At 40.0% G+C, this 20,646-nt stretch overlaps 1 protein-coding gene and 2 long non-coding RNA genes across 3 annotated transcripts in view; 2 read left to right on the top strand and 1 right to left on the bottom strand.

The window, feature by feature from the left end:
* Window positions 1–19,920, bottom strand: part of LOC307037022 — a 32,730-nt gene extending 12,810 nt beyond the window's left edge. The window contains exon 1 of the long non-coding RNA XR_013807562.1: window positions 19,742–19,920. This is a non-coding gene — a long non-coding RNA (uncharacterized lncRNA). The remainder of the gene's footprint in view (window positions 1–19,741) is intronic.
* Window positions 150–7,676, top strand: LOC307037221 (uncharacterized protein; the record flags this gene model as incomplete). The annotated part of the gene is made up of 8 exons (XM_079678000.1): window positions 150–275; window positions 2,149–4,897; window positions 5,470–5,604; window positions 5,818–5,952; window positions 6,320–6,388; window positions 6,493–6,587; window positions 6,875–7,001; window positions 7,497–7,676. The coding sequence occupies exons 2-8, from the start codon at window positions 3,716–3,718 to the stop codon at window positions 7,674–7,676; spliced, it is 1,923 nt and encodes a 640-aa protein (XP_079534126.1). The 5' UTR covers window positions 150–275; window positions 2,149–3,715.
* On the top strand, window positions 9,497–11,660 carry LOC307036789. The gene is made up of 3 exons (XR_013807454.1): window positions 9,497–10,488; window positions 10,764–10,811; window positions 11,049–11,660. It is a non-coding gene; the product is annotated as an uncharacterized lncRNA (long non-coding RNA).
* Window positions 19,921–20,646: the final 726 nt, after the last annotated feature.

The following is a 20,646-nucleotide window of genomic DNA, read 5'->3' as shown; positions in this document are numbered from 1 at the left end:
TAGAAACCAGATCACATTGTTTGATCTAAAAATGGTGCGCTTCAAAAAAGGCAAGACAAAGAAAGCTTTAGACCTGTGGCAACAAGCAGGAGGTAGAGATTTCATCACCAGGTCTTTAATTTCTCATGGTTTTAGTGAAGTTAATGTTACAAGTGAGCAGTGGTCCTCAGTTACACTTACAGTGTTTAAAGGTAATAAGAAAGAGCATCTTAAGTGGTTGAGGGTCATCTGGGGTGAAGACCGACGTGGAGTCCGGACTGAGGTGCTTCAAGCAGGTACTGTTAAAAAATAATTTTGATGAGCCCCAGAGCAGAGTCCCGCCTCGGATACCCGGCGGATAACCCGCAAAATAGTTGTGTAACGGGCAGACCCGGCGGCAGACATACGTCTCTGGGCGGGCATTTGATTTGCCAGGGCGGGCCACCCCGAAACTTACATTTCCCGGCAAATCTGAATTGTCAACGGGGGTGGGGACTTGGGCAAGCACGCAGGCAAACTTGAGGAGCGTACACAGGGTGGAGTGAGGTTGAGCGATAAAGAGAAAGGGGGAGAGAGAGAGAGAGAGAGAGATTGAGCGAGGGGCAGATAGCGTGTGCAGCGGTCTGTTTGCGCACAGAACCGGAGTTTGTGAGAGAGCCGGCTTGAGAGTCAATTTCTCTGAGTTGCCATATTCCTTTCATGAACCACTTCCTGATATCCATTGTTGCAGATAAATATAAATGATAATAGACAAACTAACCTAGCAAGAGTATACTGTCAGGCTGCTGTGCCGCATCTCACTCAAACACCCACATGACTCAACCCAGCGAAAAACCAGTCTCGCGCGCAGCCTTTCATTCAGAATTTCATTGAGAATTTCATAGCAAAATAAAAAAATGATATTAAACTAATCTTTCAACATAGTTTAAAACAAAAATAAATATTAGGACAGAGCCCTACAAATAACAACCATAAACATAATAATAAAACAATTACAATGTTGTATTCAGCCCTGATTAAAACTGCGGGCCCAAATCCTGGATGGGCGGGCCCAAATCCTGGATGGGCGGGCCCGGCCCCATGGGGCTCGCCCATGACGCCGGGTCTGGTAACGGGCAAAACATACACGTAGGCCCATATCCAGGGGTGCACATAACTGGTACGCAGGTACGCATGCGCGGAAACAATCTGAATTGCGTACCGTCACTTGTGTCACAAAGTGCATTTGCGTACCGTGGTACTTGTGAAGCTTTTCCAGAAGGCGGTTCGATCACCGGACGACAGAGTCGGTCTCCGTGTGCACAGACGGGGCTAATGTTAACGTCGGTCTGTACAACGGAATTGTGCCAAAAACTACGCCAACCGGCTGCGGAGGGAGACTCACTGGAGAACTGCGCTAAAACAGCTGATCACAACGTTCACGCTCTGTGGTCACGAAGTACTCCACTAGCCCCCCCAAAAATTCACAACGGGTCGGGTCGTGGGTCTTATATCAACAGGTCGGGTCCAGATTTGACTTGAAGATAATTGCGTGTAACGGGTCGGTTCGCAGTTGCTACTGAGCTGCGAGGGTTCGGGTGGTTGCAGATTTGCAAAACTGGACCCATGCAGGACTCTGCCCCAGAGGCTTTTAAGTTGAAGCTTAACCCTTGTGAATCCCTTTTTAAAAACATTACTCTGAAAACACTAACGACAAAAATGTCTGCATCTAAAAATACTGTAATAAAGATATTATAGGCTATGTTAATAATGTTGTTCCACTTTCAATTACTTACATTTTTTAACCCAATTCAGTGCTGATCATAATTATCAAATGTTCATTCACTTTTATTTTTTTCGCTAGGGATTTGAAAGTCACTATTTTGATTACACATTATTAAGAACATGTTTCCAAAACACTAACATCTTTACCAAATGCCGTGTCATATTCTTAACGCAATCAGAATGCTCGCAAAATTAAACAGTAGCCTGGATAATACATTTCATTAGGGAGGCATAAGGGTTAATGTTCTTATTTAATTAAATACTACAGCCATCACAGTAGGATGTTAACATAATTTACTGTAATTGACCCAAGGATGGCAGATTGCTTAAAGTTGCATTGTAGTCTTGCAATAAGAGATACAGTAGTTAAATGAGATTTTTTACTTTTGTAATGTTTGTATTTAGGAAAATATGTCAGTGAAAGAGGGAGAGATGGACAGCACAGTATCAAGAAACAGTCTTACAGCGCACCTACGGGTGAGGAAGACGAGGACACAAGTCAGGATGAAAGGGAAATAAGTAACGCACAGCCACAGTCTGAGATAGACACAGAAGAGTCAGACCAACAAAGTACAGAGACAGACACCAAAACGACAACAACAATGAACAGAAAGGGACAAACAGGCAAGGACAAGAAAGGGCCAGAAAAGGATAAAAAAAGAAAAAGAAACAAACGAAAAACAGGGACAGAGCCTGTGGGGAAAGATGAAGATAAGAACGATGAAGAAAAACAGTCTTACAGCGCACCTACAGGTGAGAAAGACGAGGACACAAGTCAGGATGACAGGGAAATAAGTAACGCACAGCCACAGTCTGAGATAGACACAGAAGAGTCAGACCAACAAAGTACAGAGACAGCCACCAAAATGACAACAACAATGAACAGAAAGGGAAAAACAGGCAAGGACAAGAAAGGGCCAGAAAAGGATAAAAAAAGAAAAAGAAACAAACGAAAAACAGGGACAGAGCCTGTGGGGAAAGATGAAGATAAGAACAATGAAGAAAAACAGTCTTACAGCGCACCTACAGGTGAGAAAGACAAGGACACAAGTCAGGATGACAGGGAAATAAGTAACGCACAGCCACAGTCTGAGATAGACACAGAAGAGTCAGACCAACAAAGTACAGAGACAGCCGCCAAAATGACAACAAAAATGAACAGAAAGTGCAAAGCAGGGCCAAAAAAGTTCAAAATTGCCATGACAAGAAAACAATGGAACAAAATTAAACCTAAACATTGCAAAAAAAAACTCCGTCCCCCCTGGACTGATACATTTTATCAGGAATTTTTGAAAAATAATCCATGCTGCACACTTGCTTTCAAATACCAGCATGTTAAGACAAATGATAGCCGTAAAAAGAATTCGCCATTTTTCTGTGCCTCTGCAAAATGCACATTTAATGGATGCAACGCTGTCTACAGTTTCTCAAAAAAGAACAGGCCAAAATCAACGGATAAAAAAATATTTAAAGTCATGCGCATTGGTGAAGTTATACACCATAAAAATCAAAGGCGATTTAGACCAGCAAAATACACGAGAAGAGGAACAATTTCCAAAGCCTTAACCAGTGGTGTCAGCAATTATTATTACACTATGTTGAGACAGACACCAGTAGAGGAAATAATGGCTGGTAACATAAGCAGAAGCCTCACCAAAGACGTATTAAAGAAAATATCCTCTGAAGTGAAGAAAAGTGCAAGGCTCCACGATGACATGATGCTTGAACTCATGTTGACTCAAAAATAATCAAAGAGAGCAGCAGTCATGCATCATCAAAAGGCTATCTTCAGCACCTACAAATTGATCCGTTTGCTGTGCATTTATACACAGATGCTGGAATAAAGATATTGACTGAGCACTTGAAAAAGCCAACACCTACGGCCCTCTACCTTGATGCCACAGGCAGCGTGATACAGAAAATTCCTGATCAAAATAAGCGGGTCTTGTATTATGCTTTGGTTTTGCCCGGAATGGGTAAGGATAAGCCTCCCTTGCCTGTCACAGAACTGATCACCAATAGCCATTCCATTCCATCTATTTCCCATTGGCTCATGGAATTTAAGAGAAAGTTGTCTTACACAACAAAAAGAAAGATAGCACAGGTTGAGACAGATTATAGTTGGGCTCTGATAAACAGTGTGCTTCTGTCTTTTAACAGGGAAAATATGTCAGTGTACCTTGACAGAGCATTTGAGATAGTGTCTGGACAAACTGAACTGATTCCTAACTTCACTGTGCTGCATCTGTGCTCTGCTCATATCATGAAGGCTGTGTCACAAGCATTTGGAAAAAAAACTGTAGACAGAGGCACACAGGAATATGCAACATTCTGTTTCGCGTACATCCTGAACTGCACAAGTATGCAGGAAGCCTTTGATGTTTTTTATCATATGTGTGTGCTTTTTGATGCAGAGGAGTACACTAATTTGGTGAAACAGAGCAAAATGTACCTCGACAAGTGCATTTTGCAAACTCGGGACGTGAAACTGAAGGAAAGTGGACATGTAATGGGAGAGGAGGAAAGCAAAATGGAAAAAAATGCTCATAACATTATTGGAAAGTCCCCTTTTACACAAGCTTTTCAAATCAGACGGGACCAAGCAGAGTGTGACATTCTCTCTGACGATGCTGTTCATGTAAAAAACCACTACCTCTGTCCTGGTGCCATTGATGCACTGTTAAAAAACTACATGGGGATCTTCCCATTGTGGAGTGGTTTGTTGCTTGGGGATCTGTCGCGACATAGAAAAGGTACCTCTAAAAAAGATGGAAGTCATAAAACCAGGGATACCAACTGCCATGTTGAGCTCTGGTTTGGGTTGGTCAAACACTCCATCCTTTTAAAAAAAAAGTACCTGAGACCAGCTGAGTTTGTCTCCAAAATGTATGCCTCAATACAAGGAAGATATATAGAGCACATTGAGCAACACAATCTGCCAATGCATATTCTGGACAAAAACTTTGGACATCCTAGCAGGCCAGATGATGACCACGAGGAACAGTGGAACAAGCGGGAAAGTTCTGCTGGTCACACCAAGCCCAAGTCCAAGTACTTCAATCCACCAAAAACACTACCCAACCCCAAGAGCCCACCTGCCACAAAGGTGAAGAAAAGAAAAGTGGACCAACAGGAAAAATATGCACAGGGAAATGTGAGTTTCTCTAAGACTTACTATGTTCAGAGTGTGTAAATTGTTCTCCAGCATTTTAATTGTAACAATGGAATAAGTAAATATTGTCAGAAAGTAAAGCATGGACTAAATTGGTGAGTGAGGTGAAGGACAAAGGACATGAAGTATTATAACCCAATATGATTAGGTGCATGTTGTAGGGGGAGAATATGAAGATGAAAAATGTAAATACAGCATACAAACTTATAACAGAAACTAGATTTCTAAATCAGACTTTAAACTGCAATTACAGTTTCTGTTCCTGAGCAGCCTGTTTAATGTCATTTAGTGAAAACTCTAAAAGGGACTGAGGTTAAATGCATACACATGGACAGTTTAATTATATTTTGTGTATGTAGCTTTGATGGTGCATATACAAAAACAAGGCCTCCACCCAAACATTCAAGATTTTTAACCCTCTGGTATCATTCAAATGCACTACCCTAATTAGTCATTCGGGACAAAAATGTCCAGAGTGATACCGGAGGGTTAAAAGATTCCTCAAGTGTCCATATTAAACAGAATGCATCTATTTCCCCTCAATCTTGACTTAGTTGACCTGGCTGTGGAAAAAAAAGGACACCGAGGTGGTCGTGGCAGTGCTCCCCTCACAGATGAAAGGACGCATCTTACTTATCCGCCACTGTGAGCTATGCTCACTTCGACCCCACCAGTGGTTGACAGGGGAGGTACGTTACTACATGTTTCAAGTGTCTGAAGTTTCACTCTACACTGTGTCATTTTCTTTATCTAGCATTTAACGATTTCTGCCCAAAAAGTATCTGAAAAAAATGTCTAGATACTTTTGTCAGTCACAAGATTCTCAAAGTTGCAGGGAATGAAAGTTCAGTATAACTGGGAATATGCATTAATTGGCAAATTGTTATGATTTTTTTTGCCAGGTAATTGAAGGCGTGTTTCATGTTGCTGCCGACAAATTCGGCGTTGTGAACAAAATGTACTTGCTAAATCACTACACAGCAGGTGTCATTTTGTTCGGGGACAGAACTCAGCTAACATCTCACAGTTTACCAAAGGTAATGTGTGTGGTCTGTGTATGTTTATGTGTGTGGTGTGTTGTGTTTGTGCATGGTGATACTTTAGGGGGAAGTAGGTGTGGATTTGATTTGTGGGCTCACACTCACCCATTAGGTACATGGAGTGAAGCATTGGCTGAGATCTTAAATAGGAAATTAACTGAGATTATTTTACTGTATCCTCTCTGAAACTATAGTCATTAGTTAAATCACCTGATAAATCTACTTACTTTTGAATTTCCATACCAACACTTGTTTTAAGCACGACAAATGAATGGCACAAGAACAAAATTGTCAGACTAATGTTGTTGTTATTTTTACCTTAGCCTTCAAGTTTGTTTTAATCCTTTATTTGATGGCATTATAGGTAAAATTTGACAACTATGAAGCTGTCCTGTCCTTTGTACTTGTCAACAACAACCACTGGAAGTTGCTGGTTTGTAATTATTTTTGTTATTGTATTATTTCTGTTAAAGCACAAGACTTACATGGTGAAACCAAAAATCTTTTTTGATGAAAAGTGCTTTTACTTTTTCACAGTACATTCATGCCAAAACCAGCACCGTATTCCTGGTGGATCCAGCTCAAAGCATCGAAGAGCTTGATGACTCCGAACATGCTGCCAAAAGAATACAGTAAATCAAAATTCAATAGATATTTGAAAATTCAAGGAAAAACTATATTTAAACGTAAAAAATGTGTCACATTTAGTTACATTCATACTCACAGACAGCATTGAAAGCATTTTAAACAGTCTGATACAGTCTTTGTTCAGACAGTGATATCTATAGCTGACCTGTGGCTGCCCCTTATACAAATAAATGGTCATATGGTGAATACAAACAGTATGAATTTCTGTTACATTATCTTTAGGAGCCACATAATTAGAAATGTAAAGTGTGTTGACATTATCCTTTCTCAGGGAGTACTTCAGGATGAGGAGGACACGCCACAGCATAACAGACTGGGTGGATGTTAAGTGGAAGGGAGGCGTTATGGGTCACCCACTTCAAAAGGATGGATGTAGCTGTGGTGTCGTTGTTGTGAAGGTGAGTTGAAGAGATTCTGTTTTCATCCAGTTAACAAGCAGAGTTTTTAATGTGAAAGACAGTTTAATGCAAGGACGGATTTAAAAAAGCTGTCAAAAGTAGTGGTTGACCGATAAAGGTTTTTTAAAGGCCGATGCTGATCCCCATAATATTTAGCAGGCAGGTTGGCCAATGGACAATATATAGTATAATGCCGATATCATGTTGTTGTTTATTGTATTTTTCACAACTGACAACAATTGGATTATGACACAACATTGTTGAACTTAAATTAGTATTCACTTGAACACAGAAAGTTTAATTGACAAAACTTTGCTTCTGAATATCTCAAAATTCCAATAATAGGACCGGTCTATATCAATAATCAAAGGTTTTGGGAGGCATTCTAGTCAAGGGTGGATGTTTTCTATAATGTGTCTCATGTTTTTGTCTGTATCTGTATTACTATACAATAAAGAAGAAAAACCCTCCATAACATAAGTGTTGTTTGTTTAGATGGCAAAGGCAGTCATGGAATCCTTCCCTCTGATCCCGAATGTGAATTTCGAGTGTTCAAAGAAATACATGACACAGGAGAGGAGAGAACTGGCTCTCGAAATCCTTGAGGCACCAGGTCAGGGCCGGCCCAACCCATTAAGCGACATAAGCGGCCGCTTAGGGCCCCGCAGCCACTGAGGGGCCCCCTAGCAAAAAAATTTTTTTAATTTTTTTAAATTTTTTTTTTTTATCTCAGTACACCGTTGCTCTACTCTAAAGTCGCTTCTAAAACGCGATCTGATCTAGCTGTGTATATTTTGTTATTTTTGATTGTTATATTCAATCCAGTGTTCGAAATGGGGGGGAGCCAAGGGGGAGCTTGGCTCCCCCGAAGAGGGAGGGAGCTCCCCTGAAGGCCGACTTTGAGATAAATAGGGGGAGCTGCATATTTGTGTCACACAGATTAGAAATGTTGAGTTTCTGTAAATAAAAGTTCTTGAAATAAATAATAGTCATTGTTCATTACAGTTTCTGAATATTTGTTTTATATTTGTGAATATTTCTGGGTGTTGCCATCTGTACGTGGCGGCGCTGCATTCTTTACGCTACTTACGTTGCTATGGTTACGGCGGCGATGCCGGCGGCGTATTTGAAATGTTCATAAAAAATATGGCGAAACGAAATCAGCCAAGCCTCGCAGCTTTTGGATTCACAAGCAAAGAAGCGAAGGATTCTAAAAATGACAACGTGAACGGAACAACTTTTAGCTAGCCGGCTTTAAGCGGCGTTAGGGTCGCGTTTGACAGCTCCACACCGAGGGAGAGGCTTGCCGATGCGGAGCCTGAAGAGGCTTCAACAACGGCCACAGCCGCCGGCGCCACCTGCACTAGCAAAACTGACGATGCCCATGACCTGCCTTTTAACTGGACACAGAAAAGATGGAGTGAGTGGAATGAAAGCTATCCATGGATTTTCATTCCACTCACTCGTATATTGATCTCTCTGCCGCTCGCAGAAAAATCCACCGGAGTGCACCTTTCACAAGAAAGGATTCAGGGAAAAGTCAGCAGTGATTAAAAGAATAACCTGCGGAAAAAGATTTATAATCACCATAAGGGCCAGGCAAACGAAAAAGCGATCGAGATTTCGGAGAGGAGAAAAAAAGATGTCCTACCAAACAAGCTATTGGCGATCAATGTTGACCTAATGCAGGAAACATATAGATCTTTCAGGTCTGCCTATATGATTAGCAATAAAATAAATAAATAGGGCTCCCCCGAAAGCAAATGGGTAATTCGAACACTGATTCAATCTCATTAGCTACAGGCATTTGAAGCTTGTAAAGGGAGGATGACAGCTCTCACTCGCCACTCTGCTGTTCCGCAGCGCCGCTTCCCCTCCCTCCGCTGAAATGATGAATGTAAGGTGTATAGTAATCATAGATAACACGGCAGGGTCCGTTACAGTTTGTTTTCATCTGATTTCAAATAAACAAAGTATTGGCTTTCAGAATATTAAACTTGTTTCGGCAAATTCAGATGATAAATACAACTTTGAAGCTTGTAACGGCATAATTAAAAGCGGAGAACGGAGTAACTTGACGTCACAGCAGGCATAACAACAGCCGGTGTTTCTCGAGTGTTTTCCCACAATACACACAAATGCAAAAATACAAAAACACACACACACACACACACACACACACACACACACACACACACACACACACACACACTCGCGGGCTTCCCCCAGACCAGTAATCCAAACGAAAATATCTTCCCTCCGTACTATTTTGATAATTTGCTCTGCTAATAATCAATCAGATCGATCCAGAGAAGAGGAAACTTTGAAGGCCTTTTTCTCAAAATGATGACTCTGTAACAGTCATTATATAATGTGACATATTTTGCTTAATATTTGGAGTACAAAAACAATCGTCGTGGCGTAGGTGTTACTCTCATCTATCTCAGATAGAAGATATGATTGGAGACGACCAGCCAATCAGAACTGACCTTCTCGAGTTCTCCGATTGGTTGGTTTTGTGGCACATTTGTAACGCTGTGACAACTTGAGCGAGCAGGCAGGCAAAGCTGAGCGCTCAACTGTGGTGCCTTCAGTTTGCATGATGTCTGGCAAAAAAAGGACATACGCCTCTGGTGATCAAAAACGAAAAAATAGAAAACTTAATGAAGAAAAAAGGCAAGACAATAAAGGTATGTAACTTCATATTATGGCTCTGTCTCCTGTCCTGTGTCCCACTAACAATAGTTGGATAACTTGGATTTGGGAGTATTCTAACTTACTTACTACTACTACTTACTTTCTAGCTAATGTTACAGCTAGCTAACTAGCCAAGTTATCATTATTATCTCAGCCTTTCTGTAGAATAATGCGATGCTATTAACGTTACTGATTAATTTACTTTAGAAAAATTTAGCTCAGGCAGCAAGTCACACTCGTAGCTAATGTTAGCTAGGTATATGTGCTTGTTTCATATTTTGACCAAGTAAACCAATTTCCCCTGGGATTAATAAAGTACTATCTATCTATCTATCTATCTATCTATCTATCTATCTATCGAACTATCCAAACATCATTGTGTGGGTTCTAAGTTCATGTAAATGCAAGTATTCATTGGCTGAATATTGAATTAGCTATATAAAGCTAGTATGTTCCATTTGATGTTCCATTTCAAGTCTGTTTCCATAAAGCTTAACTCTGTAACATACTCTCCTCAGGAGCACTTCTGAAGTACTTTGGAAGCCCACAGCAGGTGCCAGCACACACCACAACGTCCACTGAGGACACTGTTGGTGAGTTCAAATGGGCCCAAAGTGAGAGCTTTCTGAATTTGGAATATTAAGTCATTACATTACGAATCATATATTTCTTTATTCCATAGCAGGTCAATCAACCTCCACCGCTGCTGTTGGTGAATGTGAAACCACAAGGTCAGCTGTTGGCACCAGTGACTCCGATGTCATCCAAGAAACCGCCTCAGACAATGCTGGTAAATGATGTGTTAAGTGTATAGATTAAGCCCATAGAGCTAGCTACAATTGCCATTTGTCGAAGTTCTATTGAGCAAGCTCGCTGTTCATTGCTTATAATAAATATCTGTCATGCATGGGGCAGGAGTTTGATGATACCTGTTTTTAAGGACTGATTCTGGATCAGCACTTTGGAGCTATCTCAAAAGCAGCGCCATAGTGGTGAAAAGACAGCTGATCTAGAGACAGTCCTATAGTCATATATTAAACAATGATATACTTCTTTATTCCATAGCAGTTCCATCAACTTCCATCACTGAAGAAACCACCTCTGACAATGCTGGTAAGTTTAGGCCTACATCAAAGAGACCTTAACTTTGTTTGTCAAGAAAAGCAAAGCACTATATGTCCAATCAATCATGGTATTATTATTATTATTATTATTATTATTATTATTATTATGAATATTATTATTACTATTGTGTTCAATCATTCAACTGTGTTGTTCATTGCCAGGAACATCAACTTGTAAACATGTCAAGTAACAAAAACTTATTTTTTTAAATTAATTTCCCTATAGGTATTTCTGTACCCATTGAAGTTGAGAGCAGTACCATTACGCCTACTACACCTACCTCTGTAACTTCTACTCCTTTTCTCTCTGGTTCACCAATGGATCCAACTGGGTGGCCATCAGTACTTAACGATCACGTACGTACAGATCTGGTGATTAGGGGGCCAGTACAGGTGGACAGAGATTTTGTATTCCCGAAAACACCAAACAACAGAAGCTTTCATTATCATTACATGTTTAGAACACTTGTAAATGGTGAGAAAGTTAAGCGAAGCTGGTTAATATACTCCAAGAACAATGATTCAGTCTACTGCTTTTGCTGCAAGTTGTTTTCCAAGAAATCATTAAAGCTCATAACAGAGGGACAACAGGACTGGGTGAATATTGGCGCATTACTGAAGCTACACGACAACAGCCCAGATCATGTGAAAAGTGTGTTGACTTGGAAGGAACTAGAGCTCCGTCTTAGAAAAGGGAAGACAATAGACAAAACAGAGTTGTACCTCCTGGAGGCAGAGAAGAAGAGGTGGAGAGAGGTGCTCATTCGGTTGGTTTCCATCATCCAATCTCTAGCAGAGAGGAACCTGGGACTTAGAGGGACTGTTGACACCCTGCATAACCACAACAATGGGAATTTCCTCAAAGAAGTTGAGCTAATTGCCAAGTTTGACTCTGTTCTGAAAGAACACATCAGACGCATTGACAGTGGAGGAAATTACACTACATACTTGGGTAAAACAATCCAAAATGAACTCATGTCCTGTATCAGTGACACAATACTTGCAGCAATGGTGGCTGAAATCAAAGAGTCCAAGTATTTTGCCATCATTTTGGATTGCACCCCAGACGTCAGCCACCAGGAGCAGATAACTGTTGTGATTCGAACAGTGAGTGTGAAGAAAAGGACTGAGATCAGGGAGCACTTTCTGGGGTTCATCATAGCCCCTGCATCCACAGGGCTTGGTTTGTCTACACTCATTTTGAACAGGCTGGAGGAGCTGAAGATCCCCTTTGAGGACTGCAGAGGACAATCCTATGACAATGGTACAAACATGAAGGGCAGAAATAAAGGGGTGCAGGCCAGGCTGTTGGAGAAGAATCCTCGAGCTCTGTATGTTCCTTGTGCAGCCCACACACTGAATTTGATGGTGGCGGATTCAGCCAAAGGATCAATAGATGCTACTTGCTTCTTTGGTAATGTTCAGAAGCTGTACACCTTGTTTTCAGGTTCTCCCCAGAGGTGGACCATCCTAAAAAAACATGTGTACATCACTCTCAAGTCCTGGAGTGAGACGCGGTGGGAGAGCAGAGTGAATAGCATCGAGCCGTTGCGCTACCAAACGAATAAGGTCAGGGAGGCTTTGCTAGAGGTGAGGGAAAACGCAAATGATCTCATGGTCAGAATTGAGGCCCAATCCCTGGCAGAAGAAATTGGATCATTTAGATTCCAAATCTGCACTGTTGTCTGGTATGATATTCTGTCAAAGATCAATACAGTTAGCAAGCTCCTTCAGTCTGTCAACATGCAGCTGGATGTTGCGGTCAGTCTCTTAGACAAAACCAAAGCATCGCTGGTAACCTACAGGGCCACTGGGTTCACAGATGCTCAGGCCACAGCAAAAGAGCTCTGTGGAAATATGAATGTTGAGGCAGTGCTGAAAGAAAAGAGGCTGCGGAGCAAAAAGAGGCATTTTGCCTACGAGGCAGCTGACGAGGCAGTGGCTGATGCCATGACGAGACTGGAAACAGGATTCTTTAATGTTGTGGTGGACTGTGGCATCCAGTCTTTGGAGGACAGATTCAAGTCCCTGGGGGAAGTAAGAGACAAGTTTGGAGTGCTTCACAACTTCCATAATCTGGATGATGAGTCACTTACAGACCAATGTGCCCTGCTGGGAAAAACATTGACCTGTGGCGAAGAGGCAGACGTTGACTGGAGAGAGCTAGCCATGGAGATGCAAAGCCTTCCAGAGCTTCCCAAAGAAGATATGACCACATTGGAGATGCTCACCTTCTTAAATGAAAACGAGCTGTGTGAGATCTATCCAAATCTTTGGATAGCGCTGAGAATAGCCTGTACCCTTCCAGTGACAGTGGCGTCCGCAGAGAGATGCTTCTCGAAGCTCAAACTGATAAAAACATACTTGAGGTCCTCCATGGCCCAGGATCGCCTGAGTGGAATGGCAATAATCAGCATAAACCACCAGATTGGCAGCCAGATCTCCTATGATCAGGTCATCAATGACTTTGCCTCCAGGAAAGCAAGAAGAGAACAATTCTGACTGTACGTACGAGAGGAACATTTGTATTTGCATTTGTTTTTTTACATTTCATTTCATTGTTAAGCAGTTTGTTTTGCACATATTATTTAATCCTTTAAAGGTATTTTTGGATCTATTTATATATTCTATTTAGTGTTGAGTGTTTTTTATTAAAAATATCTATCTTTGAACAGTGATGGTCACTTTGTCAGTCTTTTTATTCTGTACTGTCAGTTCATCAGTGCTATCTGATATGACTACTTTATTCAAGTTTATGTTCATTTGTCAGAGTACTTTTGATCCCCTAAAATGGGGGATCAAATGTAATATTGGACAAATGAACATACACTTCAACAAAGTAGTCATATTTAATACTTGGTCAAAGTATGCACTTTAACCTCATAGTCCTTGTTTCATTTCAAATCTAATGTGCTGGAGTACAGACTCAGAGCCACAACAACAAAACATATGTCACTGAGGACTGAGGAATTTCTATATTTCTGTTCACTGAGTTTATATAGTCATTAGTTATAGCCTAGGTAGTTATTTGTAGTCAATTTAAAGACTGTGCTGCTCTTCTCAGGTCCCACTTTAGTGTTTACATGCTTATTTGTACAATATGTGTGCTCATACTAACATCATAAGACAAAAGTTGGTTCCGTGTTGTGTGTAGTGAGAACGCGCTAGAGTGAAGGGGGCCCCCAAACAAAATCTTGCTTAGGGCCCCCAAAAGTCTAGGGCCAGCCCTGCACCAGGTAAATAAATATGAATATATGTATATGTATATATGGGTGTCTGTATGTATATATATATATATATATATATATATATATATATATATATATATATATGTATTTATATAGAAGCTGACATACATGTATTGTTATCTTGTTTCAGTCTTTGATGAGCACACTTATTGTGCTATGTGTGCTGCCTTAAGGCCTCCAGGATCTGGATCTCCCATCACAGACTGGATGAGCTGTTGTGAAGAAAATGTGTAATTGTGATGTCTACATTTATTTATTTATTTAACAGGGACAGTGCACATTAATGAACATTTCTGTAAATATGCCAGAGTTAGCCAAGAGGCTATTTTTCATCTGTAGTCCCTGGACAGATTTTAAAAGTCAACCTAAAACACATTTAATTTTAAACAACTAAATACAATACATTTAAAAAATGCAACACTCACTACTGGAATACTTAAATCAAAAAATGTAAAAGACAGAACAATAAAACAAAAAAAATAAAACAAAACAATAGAGCATGTTAAAACACAGGGAGTGGGTTTTAAGGAGTAGATGATTGTGTCAGCTGATTCCTCACTAACACTTGAGTATTAAGACAACTGAATGGTAATCTAAGGTACAAATATATTATAAATACATTATTTATTTCACTTCAACAGGTTCAGTGTGATGACTGCTAACGATGGTACCATGCCCAGTGTCTGGCAATGGACAGCAGAGACCTTAAAAAGGCAGAGACAGGATATTGGAAATGTCCTTTGTGCAAGTAATACTTGAAATGTGCTCAATGATGACGATTAGTAAAACATGTGTCCTGTGTAGCCTTGTTTGTATTACTTTCTGATCATTAATCACTGGGTCACATGACAGGGAAGCTATAGAAAAAACCCTGAATTTGTAATAGAAATATTAATATTAAATAGAGGATGTAATATTATCCGATATAAAGAGCTGTTTCTATTGTGTACAGACTAGTATTCAATTAATAAAGTGATTTTGAGTCATTAGTTATTGAAGAAATAAGCTAATTTTCACATAAAATTATTAATATAAAAGTATTTAGTGGGTTAAAATGGAATAAAAAGAGGTGTGTCCTATTCAGCCAGTGTAGTTCTTTGACCCAACATTGATTTTGAGTGATTATGTCACGACCTGGAAGGTATTGAAGAAATAAGCTAATTTTTCCATCAAAATACTAATATAAAAATATTTAGACTATTAAAATGCAATAAAAAGAGGTGTGTCCTATGCAGCCAGTGTAGTTCTTTGACCCAGCACTGATTTTGAGTGAATCGGTCACATGACCTGGAAGGTATTGAAGAAATAAGCGAATTTTTCCATCAAAAAATGTATATAAATATATTTAGTGTTAAAATGCAATAAAAAGAGGTGTGTCCTATGCAGCCAGTGTAGTTCTTTGACCCAACATTGATTTTGAGTGATTAGGTCACATGACCTGGAAGGTATTGAAGAAATAAGGTAATTCTTCCATTAAAATATTAATATAAAATATTTAGAGTGTTAAAATGCAATAAAAAGAGGTGTGTCCTATGCAGCCAGTGTAGTTCTTTGACCCAGCACTGATTTTGAGTGAATCGGTCACATGACCTGGAAGGTATTGAAGAAATAAGCTCATTTTTCCATCAAAATATTAATAAAAAATATTTAGAGTGTTAAAATGCAATAAAAAGAGGTGTGTCCTATGCGGCCAGTGTAGTTCTTTGACCCAACATTGATTTTGAGTGATTAGGTCACATGACCTGGAAGGTATTGAAGAAATAAGCTAATTTTTGCATCAAAGTATTAATATACAAATTATTTAAGTATTAAAATGCAATAAAAAGAGGTGTGTCCTATTCAGCCAGTGTAGTTCTTTGCCCCAGCATTGATTTTGAGTGAATCGGTCACATGACCTGGAAGGTATTGAAGAAATAAGCTCAATTTCGCATTCAAATATTAATATAAAAATATTTTAAGTATTAAAATGCAATAAAAAGAGGTGTGTCCTATTTAGCCAGTGTAGTTCTTTGACACAACATTGATTTTGAGTGGATCGGTCACATGACCTGGAAGGTATTGAAGAAATAAGCACATTTTTGCATCAAAGTATTAATATACAAATTATGCAAGTATTAAAATGCAATAAAAAGAGGTGTGTCCTATTCAGCCAGTGTAGTTCTTTGACACAACATTGATTTTGAGTGGATCGGTCACATGACCAGGAAGGTATTGAAGAAATAAGCTCATTTTTCCATCAAAATATTAATATAAAATATTTAGAGGGTTAAAATTGAATAAAAAGAGGTGTGTCCTATTCAGCCGGTGTAGTTCTTTGACCCAACATTGATTTTGAGTGAATCTGTCACATGACCTGGAAGGTATTGAAGAAATAAGCTCATTTTTGCATCAAAATATGAATATACAAATTATTTAAGTATTAAAATGCAATAAAAAGAGGTGTGTCCTATTCAGCCAGTGTAGTTATTTGACCCAACATTGATTTTGAGTGAATCGGTCCCATGACCAGGAAGGTATTGAAGAAATAAGCTAATTTTTCCATCAAAATATTAATATAAAATATTTAGAAGGTTAAAATGGAATAAAAAGAGGTGTGTCCTATTCAACCAGTGTCGTTCTTTGACCCAACATTGATTTTGAGTGAATCGGTCACATGACCTGGAAGGTATTGAAGAAATAAGCTAATTTTTGCATCAAAATATTAATATACAAATTATTTAAGTATTAAAATGCAATAAAAAGAGGTGTGTCCTATTCAGCCAGTGTAGTTCTTTGGCCCAGCATTGATTTTGAGTGATTAGGTCACATGACCTGGAAGGTATTGAAGAAATAAGCTCAATTTCGCATTCAAATATTAATATAAAAATATTTTAAGTATTAAAATGCAATAAAAAGAGGTGTGTCCTATTTAGCCAGTGTAGTTCTTTGACACAACATTGATTTTGAGTGGATCGGTCACATGATCAGGAAGGTATTGAAGAAATAAGCTCATTTTTCCATCAAAATATTAATATAAAATATTTAGAGGGTTAAAATGAAATAAAAAGAGGTGTGTCCTATTCAGCCGGTGTAGTTCTTTGACCCAACATTGATTTTGAGTGGATCGGTCACATGACCAGGAAGGTATTGAAGAAATAAGCTCATTTTTCCATCAAAATATTAATATAAAATATTTAGAGGGTTAAAATGGAATAAAAAGAGGTGTGTCCTATTCAGCCGGTGTAGTTCTTTGACCCAACATTGATTTTGAGTGAATCGGTCACATGACCTGGAAGGTATTGAAGAAATAAGCTCATTTTCGCATTAAAATATTAATATTAAAATATTGTAAGTATTAAAATGCAATAAAAAGAGGTGTGTCTTATTTAGCCAATGTAGTTCTTTGACCCAACATTGATTTTGAGTGATTAGGTCACATGACCTGGAAGTTATTGAAGAAATAAGCAAATGTTTCCATCAAAACTATTAATAAAACGTATTTAAAGTATTAAAATGTGTATTCAATAACTGTATGCTCTGGAGTGAATTTGCTTCATATTCGCATCATGATCGAGAAGCTGTCGATTTATTAAAAATAACATTTTTCTTGTGTAATTGTAAAAGTCATTTGTTGATGGTCCCTAAATGAAGCCTCGTTTTGCAGAGAAGATCTCCCCGTTAAACTGACGCTGCTGGCGGGTCCGGGAAACTGACGCTGCTGACGGGTCCGGGAAACTGACGCTGCTGGCGGTTCCGCGAATGTCCGTCGAATATCCAACCTAAAACCAAATTCACCGCGGTAACATTTTCTTTGTATTATTCATGCATATTTTACTCATCACTACCCCCTCAAATGGAAATAATGTGTTTACATAGATGGTGACCGAACCGTTTGAGACCAACTGAGATAACTTAAACTAAGTTAACTATCTAAAGACTCAAGAGAGTAATTTACCTCACCAGAGCTGTAGTTATCAGCCTCTCAGTCTGACAGCAAAGGACTCTGCCTCCACCTTGTTGTTGAAAAAGCTCCTTATATCCGTTAGCGCAGCTAGCTAGCACCAGATGCTAACAACAATACACGTAACCGGTGCGCGCGCTTTCTCGCTCGCTCGCGCCACACATACACCAACACACACCCTCCCGAGCTTGAATGACACACAGAGACCAATCGAGGGCATTAGTATAATCTGTATGAAAGTGGCAATGTCGGCAGGCCACGTCATGTAGACAGCCAGTCACCCTCTGTGAGGCAGAGTCAGACCCACATTTGCGCTGCGTTGCGTTTACAATATATACGTATATTGCCGGCGGCTGAGTACCGGCATTTTACTGCCGGTACTCAGTAAGAAGTGCCGGTACCACATGGGTAAAAATCAGAAGTGCCGGTACTGCGTACCGGTGAGTACCGGCCAAATTCAAGCACTGGTAACGTTACTGGCAGGACTGTTGATACTGATCCATAACAGAAACTAATGCGCAAGTACAGTATCAGCCGTATCTCGCGTTACCTAATGCAACTCCACACTACGGTGCTGTGTACCGGAGGAGAGACGCGAGATACGGCTGATACTTGACGATCTGGCGGAGAAAGGTTGTGGAGCCTCCGTTGATATGTCGTTGTAAATGGCTTGATGGAAAGCAGGTGTGTAGTCGGGGAGGGTGCACAGCTGATTGCAGCAGGTGAGTGGAGGTTGAGCCAGGAGCCAGGAGTGACAGCCACCACGCACACACAAACAACACAGTACCGGAGGGGAGAGAGAGAGAGCAGCGAAGGGGGGGGGGGGGGGGGGGGGGGGGAGATAGAAGTAATACGGTTTCCTGATAAAGCTGTGGAGAGTATGTGGTGCAGGGAGGTGGATGCACAACGCACCCAGGAACGAACGCTAGCTCCGGTCCTTTTTACTGTGGACTCGATGTCCTGACAGGCTGGTATTTGTGCAACCTGCACAAACACAATACTGCACCATGATTACAAATGGTGAAATGCAATGTAAAACTACCGAAAAATACCAGCTCCTTAAAACACAACCGCTCTACTCAACGCAACTCTACTATACCCGCGGTCAGAGAGCGGAGATGTGTCCCCTGTGTGATGTAATATGACGCGTTTGACGTATGACCTTAAAAAAAAGCCGTTTTTAAGAGCAGAGCTCAAAATTGCTCCTTTCCCTCTGAATTCCTGCCTTTATGTCTCGTAAAACATATCAAATCGTGCATTCACTTTTTTTATTGTAATTTTCAAGCAAGTTTAAGCATAAATGTAGAAAAAATAAAAACCTGCAAGATGCTCTTTAAGTTACATGTTCCGTTCTACAGCCACGATAAGGCTGTTTCTCAAGTGTGATGATAATACAATACGTTGACGTTAGCTAGTCTATTTTATGCTATAGTAGAGCTAGCGAATTTAAATGAACCTTAACAATGCATACAGTAACCTAACTAGCAAACTAACTATCTAACGTACAAGGATGACCTTATTTTACCAACCTCGCACAGAAGCCTTTTGGTATACAGTAGCATCCCACTTAATGTTTATTACTTCACTATTACGTTTAACTTATACGCATAGCATCGTTAGCACAGATGGAGCTACCGATTGCTTAAATGCTAACCCAACTCTAAACATTCATTAACGTTAGCTTAATAAAAACACCAGTAACATAACATAAAGTATGCAGGGTTGACTTACCGAAGAAACTGCATTCATGGACGGTCTGTTTTAACCGCAGATAAATCCTATATTTGCATGACGAATGGTCCACCAGGAGCAGACACAACAAACACGGCCGAGTTCAAGTACTGTTCTCCTCATGAGCTGAGCCGCTGTAGCATCACGAAGCCAATTGAGCTAACGGAGCTAGCAGTGAAACTGAGGAGCTAGGAGCAGCAGTCCCGTTGTCATGAAGGGGGAATCTAACTATATACAGAATGTTTTTTTTTGGATCCAGGTTAGAGACATGTTCATTTTCTGATGTTAAGTTGGACATTTTAACATAGGGTCTACGGGAATTGCTCCCATCTGCATCCTTCGCCTACAGTTTGCAGCATCGGGCTTCACCGCACTGTCCCAGAGTTTTCCGCTTGGCTCTGATAGGCCAGAAGTCGGTTTGATTGCTTTCGGGCTCCATTGCTTATCCTGTCTGAGTAGCCCGGATGATGCTGCATCGCAATTTTTGACGTCGAATTTTAAACACCGAAATTGTCCATTCGAATTTTTTTCACTTTAATTTTTGGGATCTGAATTTGAGCATTCGAATTTGTTTAACTTCAATTGTTACACTTTTATTTCACATGGATAAATTCGGAGCAAAAACATTCAGACACATGATTTTCAAAGTAATTATTTCCAATGCTATTAATTTGGTGTCTGATAACAATCAAATACTTCTGTCTCTTGTTTGCTTCCATACTTCTGAACACTTTTTTGGTTAGGAATGTCTGGGTAGAAAATGGATGGACATGGCGCAGATTACACCATTGTCATACCTGATTGGTAATTGGTCACAAACATCCAGGTCTCTGGCTATTCCTTGAATTGCTCTGACAATTTGAGCTCAAGCCCTCAGGGACAGAAGGTCTGTTTGTGACTTTATT

Source organism: Notothenia rossii (assembly GCF_949606895.1).
Source record: "Notothenia rossii genome assembly, chromosome: 4".
NCBI lineage: Eukaryota > Metazoa > Chordata > Actinopteri > Perciformes > Nototheniidae > Notothenia > Notothenia rossii.
This window is presented reverse-complemented; position numbering and strand designations above follow the sequence as displayed.